The sequence below is a fragment of the Myotis lucifugus genome, unplaced genomic scaffold (assembly GCF_000147115.1).
Source record: "Myotis lucifugus unplaced genomic scaffold, Myoluc2.0 scaffold_17, whole genome shotgun sequence".
NCBI classification, from domain to species: domain Eukaryota; kingdom Metazoa; phylum Chordata; class Mammalia; order Chiroptera; family Vespertilionidae; genus Myotis; species Myotis lucifugus.
This window is the reverse complement of record NW_005871065.1, coordinates 4,554,104-4,562,468: the sequence shown is the minus strand read 5'-3', so window position 1 is coordinate 4,562,468 and position 8,365 is coordinate 4,554,104. Positions and strand designations below refer to the sequence as shown.

At 40.0% G+C, this 8,365-nt stretch overlaps 1 protein-coding gene across 3 annotated transcripts in view; it reads left to right on the top strand.

The window, feature by feature from the left end:
- Positions 1–471: 471 nt before the first annotated feature.
- TRPS1 (transcriptional repressor GATA binding 1) overlaps positions 472–8,365 on the top strand; it is a 229,841-nt gene continuing 221,947 nt past the window's right edge. The window contains exons 1-3 of one of the 3 annotated variants that reach the window (XM_014452662.2): positions 545–614; positions 1,399–1,525; positions 6,790–6,909. Coding sequence is in view for 1 of the 3 variants with exons in the window: in XM_014452663.2 (XP_014308149.1) it covers positions 605–614 (10 nt within the window). In the remaining 2 variants the exon portion in view is untranslated. Of the gene's footprint in view, positions 615–1,398; positions 1,526–6,789; positions 6,910–8,365 lie in introns of all 3 variants that reach the window. The other 2 variants (XM_006085225.3, XM_014452663.2) reach the window with 2 other exon arrangements.

The window sequence follows — 8,365 nt, the reverse complement described above, 5'->3', positions numbered from 1 at the left end:
GGAGCCGCTCGGCCGGCCGGGCACCGCGCTGCGAGTGCTGCGCCCGCGCGTGTGCGCGCAAAATGTGGGCGATCGCGAGCGGGGAGCCCTGGGAATTAAAAGTGACTTTCTTTGAAAAAAAAAAAAAAAAAAAAGCAGCGGAGGGAGAGTGTGCAGAAAGCCAAGCGCAGGCTTCTCGGGTTTCACATGCATTTTCTTTCTTCCTTTTTTTGCGCGTGTGATTTCTTTCTTTCTTCTCTTCTGCTCTCTTTCCCCCTCCCTTCCTCTCCTCCTTTTGGTGGGTCGGAGGCATCTGAGCCTTAGAAACGAGCGACTTCCAACTGCAGTAGCCCCTGGAGTCAGGAGGGTCAAGTTCAGCCGCCGGGGAGGAGGAAAAACAAATCCCCATTTGCCAAAAAAAGAAGTTTCGGGCCGGTGCCCCCTCCCCCTCGCAGCCCCACTCCCCCTCGCTGTCTCTCTCTGGCTGATTTTAATTCTCTCCTACCGGGCGCAGCGGAGGAGCTGGAGGTGGCTGGACCCGAGGGGCCGCTGCCGCCGCCGCCGCCGCCGCCGCTGCAAGTTTTCTGGGGGCTCCTGACAAGCGGGGAGCACACTAGGCACCAGCATGCAGAGTAGTAAGTTGGGCGAACTCGGGAGGGTCGGGAGGGGCCTTCGTGCGGTCCCCAGAGTAGGAAAACAGCACCGGACTGGCGTTGGCTGGGGAAGAGTTTGCAAAGCCAGGCTCCAAACTTTTTTCCCTTCCAGGCCCAGCTGGGCTGGAGGAGGAGGCTGGTCGCATCCCCTGATGCACCCGCCTGTGCGCGGCTCAGGGCGGCTCGGCCGAGGGGTCGGTGCCCCGCGGTGCCATGTGGCAGGGCCTTGCAGCCCGGGCGCTTCCGTCGGGGCCGAGGCAGGGGCAGACTTCCTCTGCGGGTGCGGATGATGCGCCATGTGTCTCGGGTCAGCGGACACTGGCCGGTGATTACACGCCTGACAGCGGTGGGACAGCCCGGCGGACGGGCGCTGCACCTCCTGTCTAGTTCCTGTTTGGGTTCTAGAGGAACGCACCGTGCAAAGGCCAAGGCAAACACCACCGCCCCCCTCCCCCCAAAACTCCAGGGATTGCAGGACCCCGTGAATAATTTGAGGGTGAGGCGGAGGTGGGAGTTGTTTGAAGTGCAGAGCTGTTTTTGTGGCTTGGGGAAGCTTTTTTTTTTTTTTTTTGGTTTTGTTTTGTTAGTACCTGTGTGAGATGGTGGTGTTTCCCCCCAACCCCTGGGAAGTCAGTCGCAGTTTTATGGCCCGAAGACTCTAAAGCGATTTAAGTTAGAGGGCGAGAAAGACTGGTGGGTTTCGGGGGGGGAGAAACTTGGGCTTATTAAATTTCAGGTCTTGCTTTACTTCCTCCTGTCTTTTTAGGCCTCATAATTGATAACTAGGCAAGTTTTTGAGTCAGAGCGATGGATCTTTAATGATGAACCCAAAGTATGATAGGATATTCATCCTTGCCCTATTTTGGACAATCACGGCGAGACTTTTCAGGGAGGTAAGTGAAGTGAGAAGCTTGAGCGGGAGAAGTGAAATCGCAGAGAAGTTAGGCCGATTCCTGATTCATTGCACTTCTCTGGAGTCATTGAACTTTTGTAAACGCACCAGGTGAACAGGAAAGGGTCTGGGAGGGAGACTCAGTGCAAAGGGAAAACCCAGAGAGGGCCCGAGACAAAAATTACACAGAAGCGATCACTCTAGGCCTGGTTGTTGGCTCACATGGGATTGCTCACAGCAAAAAAAATTAAAATAGGAATCTTCTAGCAGGTCTTCAAAGTCCTTCAGCTCTTTCAGTGCAAACCTATGGATCTTGCTGGCATCGTGTTTCCACGTTGCTGCTGGTTTTAGGAAAAGTTGATCATTTCGAAAAGGCTGCCAGAGTTAAAAATGCAAGGGGCAGCGAAGGAAAGTAACGCGCCGCAGCCAGTTCTTGACGTGGACAAAATGAGAATGAAAGTTTCTGCACTCCCTGTTGTCAAGTTTCTTACAGGCTGCTCATTTGCTGAGAACACTTTCTCAGATATTCCACCAGTTAGTGTAAAAAAGCCAACCAGCTCTGAAATGGTGTGGGCTTTTTTTTTTTCTCCTTCCCCCAAGTATGCCAGGGTTGTGAATAAATACAGGGTTTGTATGGGAAGATGAAGCATTTCCTGTAAGTTGTGATGCTGACAGGACAGTCTGGAAATGATACCAACGTTTTGAGGATTTTTTTTTTTTACCTTTAAGTGAAAGTTTATTAATGGCATGCTTAATCTTAACAAGTCAAAAACGTCGTTCTTAGAGCTTCCCCCTCCTCAGATGGTTAAACTTTCCTTTAAGGTTATGCCCTGGGATGAAACGTGTCTAGGTTCAATGTAATATACAGGGCCTCTAACGTGCTGACGTTTGACGATTATTTCTGGATATTAATAATGTGAAAAGGAAGCGTCTGAGGGGAAATATAATTGAATTGCCAACATTCTGATTTGATTTCTCTAAAGGTGAGGCTTCTCGAAGCTTCAGTAGTACTCTGTTGGCAAAGTATTCTTTCCCACCCATGAGCTGATGTGTGCGGCTCACCGATATATCTGTTGTATGTTAGGATATATGTGTGTAGAATACTTTCCCGCACATAATAATCACTAAATCTGAGACTCTCCAAGTAAATAGTGGAACATAACAAGTTCTTTACAAAAAAGTTTGTCACCCCTTTGGATTCTAGACGCTGTGAGGGTCTCTGCTGCTATTTTGATGATGTCCTTTGTGTCTTCAAGGTAACGTTAACTGTAAGGAGAAAAGCGTCCTAGGAGCTGAGAAGTCTGAGTTGATTTTAGACCTCAGCATTTTGGCGATAATATTTTAAGTGATTTTGTAAAAATTTTGCTTAAAAACAGGCTAGACTCTCTATCAGTGTGCTAATCTTAAGTGTGGTCCATATGCCCCTACCATATTTTCAGTATTATTTTTACTTTTCTTTTAAGTCATATTGCTTCTGAGTTGACTCTGATTTCCGCAGTGTAGGTCTCTCACGTACACATAAGGAAATCTTCATTCATCAGGAAAACCTTCAAAACAGGGAAATGAATGCAGCTGTGGGAAAGCTGCTTTTAAGATCCTAGTATCTCAATGATGTTTCTATTATATTATCATTATTATTATTTTTATTATGTGTGTGTGTGTGTGTGTGTGTGTGTGTGTGTGTAGAGAGAGAGAGAGAGAGGGAGAGAGAGAAATACCACAATTTGTATTTATTGATCTGCATATTTCTATGAAGAATGCCAAAAGGTGTTAAGTTTTAATAAACTGCTGTCTTACCTTCTTTGTTGAAGTAAATCAACATTACTGAAAGTTTTAAAAGAACTTGTAGCAAATTGTTTTTGAGCTAGAGCTTTATTTTGAATTTAAAATGAGCACAAATATTGGTAACTGGCCTTTAAATGTTTTCCACAATACAAATATATAAAATTTATTTTTTGTTACTTTACTATCCCTCTAATAGCCAACAATACTATAACAATGCTATGCTATTGTGTGTAAAACAAAATAGACTTTTTAAAAAGTTATGCACCGGTGTTTATCGTCAGTTTCAAGGGAAAATCATTATTTTTGAAATAAGTGATGCACTTAAAATAAAATGACGTGCACATTAAGACATATTCTTATTAAGATAGTCTCTGGTGTGTAAAATGAAGCCATTCATTCAACAGACTGACAACTTTCCACTTGGTATTTGCCTTTGCTTAATTTAGTTTCCGCAGGACAGTGAGTGTGGTAGTCTGCATCTGTTTTTGGCAGGCAAAGAAAACTATAAACTCTGACGGTTCTGTCCCAAATAGTGCAGCTCACAAGTTACAATCAATTTGATAAAAGCAGCCAAGTTTTATGGACTTGCTTTCTGTTGATCATCCTCGGTGAAGCGTTCAGGTAACTGAGGTTTCTTTCTCTCTCCCTTTTGCTGGTTATACCTGCGAATGCCATCTATAACTAATTCTGAGTCTTGTTTACTCCTTTCTCGTATTTATTTCTTATTGAAATTTGGAGAAATTCATGGCAGCATATCGAGACTTGGTTTTACCTTCCGATAGCTACATTCCTCTTTTAATATCCTACAGAAAGAAGTGGATTTTTTTTGTTTCTATAATCGTAATGATTTATGGAATTGTAGGGTCCCCCTTAGATAAAATATGAAGGAACTCTTCTAGGCTTTGCCAAGTAGAAATTTAATCTGCTTTTCGAAGGGTACTTGTAATTCTTACGTAGAGAGGGGTCTAATGCACTTTGTGATCATTTACGTTGAAAAAATTGAGCAGAGTTTTGGTAGTTATCAAAATTATGTATCTCCTAAAAAACTTAAACCAGTGGGTTAAAGTAAATATGCTAAAATGCCAAGTGTTGTTTTATACTACTGTTCAGTAGCAACCAGGGCTGCTGAGGGAATAGCCACTTTAAAAAATTTGTCCTGGAGTAGAAGTGGGTCTTAAGCCGTTTGTTTATTTGTGTAGGATATTTGATTAATTATATAGGGCCCTTGCAATGTCTTCAGGGTTGATCTTATGGTCATCTTTAGGCTTGTCCTATCACCCCGTGGTCCTCTGATCCCTGGGAATGGAGTTTGTTGGTCTTTGGTTTGGTTCTCTGATGGCTATAATAATGTAGAACTTGATTTAAGTTAGAAAGAGAACTTATAGAGTTAAGGAAACCTCACTGAATTTGAAGAAGAATCTGTGATAAAAATAATTTAAGTTGTTAAGAGTTAGAGGAAGAAATCTGACTGGTCACTTAGCAATGCCTACTTTTTGTCATCCTACTTTTTTTTTCTCAAGAGCACAAATACAAGTAGCAAAACAAAGATGAAATTATCTATGTATTTCCAATTTGAAGCATCATTGGAAATCATTTTATGATTGAGAGCTATGATTGAAATACCCATAACATCCAGACGCTTCAAAGAAGACATGAAGGCTACGCTTTTTCGTTCCTAAGTATGTTTCATTAAAAATAAGAGAAAACTTTTAATTTTTAAATATTTTCTAGCTCTTTAAAAACCTGCAGTAAATACTTTACAAGTGGCTAGACACCTTCCCTGGTGGTTTAGTTTATACAAGCAGGAAACTTTCTCTCCTACTCTTTCTCTCTTTCTTGTTTTCTTTAAACCAACTGACGTAATGCCAAACTTTGCTTTAAAAGAACAGACAGAAGTAATTGGTAGCTTTTAACTTTTAATAATGTTCTGGATTGGTTTTAGTGGCCAAAATGCCATTTAAAAAAAAAAAGTTCAAGTAAGAACGGGCTTGTGGCCTGAGGAAGAAAGGCTCTGTTGATGTAGTTATTTTTATTCTTGTTTTTCAATCTGTTATTAAAAATCTTTCCTGCTGAACACTGCCGGATTTCTCCAATCGCTCTCTGTGATGGCTGGTGCATTTCAGGTTACCGTAACTTAAACAGTTTTGGGGTTTTGGGGAGAAGTGGGTATTTGTGTTGCGTTATTTCTTTTTTATTTGAAAAAGAACATTTGTTTTTGTTTCAACCGAGATGAATTAATTAAGATTATCAATGGCGACAGGTCAATGAATATGTTTATATAAAGAACGCTACACCTGTTAGCAAGAGCCTGAACTGTGGAGGTTTAATTGTGGCATTAATCATTTTTATGTGCAGAGGAAGGAAAATAGATGAAACTTTACCAAAATATATTTTGAGAGGGAAAGCGTTCATTTTAAGGGTCAGTTTGTTTCTGCTGGCGGTTTTTTTTTTCCTCTCTCCCAATTTTAGTTGATCATTCTTTAACCCTATTAATTACACAGTGTTTTTAAGTTTCCATTTTTTCCCCATAGTTATCTTCTCTCTTCCTGATCTTGCGCAGGCGAACAGAACTTTCTCCAGTTAGGAGACATCTTGGTGATGTTGATTGACATCAGGGCAACTTCAGAAGCTGGCAAGTGGGACAGTCTTGCAGGAGGGCAGAGAGATTTGTGCCAGTGTTCCCTTCCTTGGGGAAAGACACTCCACCCAGAGATGGGGCCCTCGCCCCACTTGATGGGCCAGGACTGAGCAACATTACTGATGTGAATTGTTCCTAAGGTTGAAATCTTATGGTTACTTGTCTGGGACTTGGCTTTTAACCCCAAATTTGTTCTGAGATTTTTTTTTTCAAACCGCGTATTTTAGAAATAACACATACTGAAAATTAGGCATCACCTTGATACCTTAAAATGCCTTTTAAGACATTTATAATGGTCATAAAAACCACGCCACATATTTAGGGAAGTTGAGGTGTTCTCTCGTAGAAATCTGACAGTTTTGATTTACCTTTATGTGTTTCTCAGTTTTTCTTGTGAGGACTGTAGACTTGAGTTCAAATCAGAGGCATTCTTTCTTTGCTAATTACTTCTTTCCTTAAGGAGTTGTCAGGAAAATCTTTAGAAACTTAAGCTTAAGTTGTTTGCATCAGAGTGTCTTCAAGTAAGTCTTCCTTTATTTTATTTTTTCCCCCAAGTTTTCAATCCTAAATTTGAAGTTATGGGGTTCTCTGTTAATACATTTTTATTTAATGAATGTTGGCTTATTCAAAACTGAGGGGACAGTAATAAAGTTTAGCAAGAAGGAAAAAAAAAAGGGAGGAGGAGGTGTTCAGAGCTGCCATCCTTTAATATCAGCAGTCTGTTTACTGTTCAGAGGCGGGGAGGGGTTGGAGAGGCTTTGTGGAAGATGATAGAAAAAAAAATCCATCAATTGCGCATATGATCCCCTCCCCTTAAGGTTTACTTAAACAATATGTTTCAGTTTTGCCTCAAACCACTCGGCACCACTTCTGCTCCAAGAATCCACCACTATCTTGGATCCTGAGCCATTGAGGATGACACTTTCTGTTATAGAATGAACTGCAGTATTGTTTGAACAAAGGTAACATTTTGATTTGTGCAATTTTGGGGCGGTAGGATATCTACAATATGAGAGGAAATCTAGCAGTGTGAATGCCTGCAAGTGCTTGAAGTATTCACAATAGCTATTCTGTGTTTAAATTATTACTGCTCCGTGTGCATGCTATTGTATGTGTGTGCTATGCATGTAATGTATATGGACTGATACTATGAAGGAACACCTTGATAGTGGAGTCTTAATATGCTGAGCCATTCACTCTGCTCTTTGAACATGAATCTTTTAAGGAGATAGATGACCTACTTTATAAATTCTAGAAGTTTGAAATGAGTATGGAGTTTAACAGTAATGAAGCCATTACTATCACAATACTAATATCACCTCCGAATTTACTAAGAAATTTAAGAAATGACAGAAAACTATAAATCAAAATGCTACCATTCAGCATATTTTAAGATAATGTTTCCAAAGTCCCATTTTTGTCGAGAGTAGCAGTTAAGTGATGGTGCTGTTTCTGAATATATCCTTTTATGGGACAGCACTTTACAGTTTACAATTCTGTCATCTCAAAACGTTATGTAGAAATAATATAGAACATGTAAAGACTCCATACTGTGACCATACCATTTTCCCCTAGGGTGATGGATTCTGTGCGTCACCCAATTGTGATGCTGTTTGCCAGGCTTGTAATACTGGTTTTGAGGGTTGCTGTATGTCCTATTTCATCAGGCAACGCAATACAACAACTTTGGTATCTAGGTAATTGACACAGTCAAAATAGGCTCTGGAAAATGTTCCAAATACTTTTAAGTAAGTCAGAAGTTAACTTATATATTCAATTTATTTAAGACTTGAATAAACAAATGACTCATTGTCAGCTCTTTAAGCCTTCTATAGTAGTGTTAAAAGGAAATATTCAAGTGTCCATAATTTATTTTGTTTCTTTTTTCCTTTATGTGAAGGGAGCATGGTTCATTTATTTGCATTTATAATTGTTTCATCTGTTAATTACTTTGCATTCATGGTAGTGAGTAGCATAGTATTGTAAAGAATAATAAGCATATTCATATTATCGAATGTATATGTCTCAAGTCTTAAAAAAGCATTAACATTATTTTATTAAATTGAGTATAATAATAAGCAGGAATGGACCCAGTGTAGGATGATAGATACAACACAATTGCTATTTAGACAATAAATATATTTTAGCTGTTGAAAAAAGAAGAGATAAAAGAGATTTTGCTTTAGAGCTTTTTTATTTGTTATATCTGAACAGAATTTATGAAACTTACAAATCAAAACATTTATATTATAATGTGCTTCTTGATTAGATTCTACAATATAGCTTTCAGTGAATTCTTGTGAATCACTATTTTGATTTCTCCTTATAGAAGTATCTATTATGTCTGAGATCAGATACATCTATAAATACCGGTAGTGTGAATATATGCGGTAGAAATTTGTTTGTGGAATCTCAATT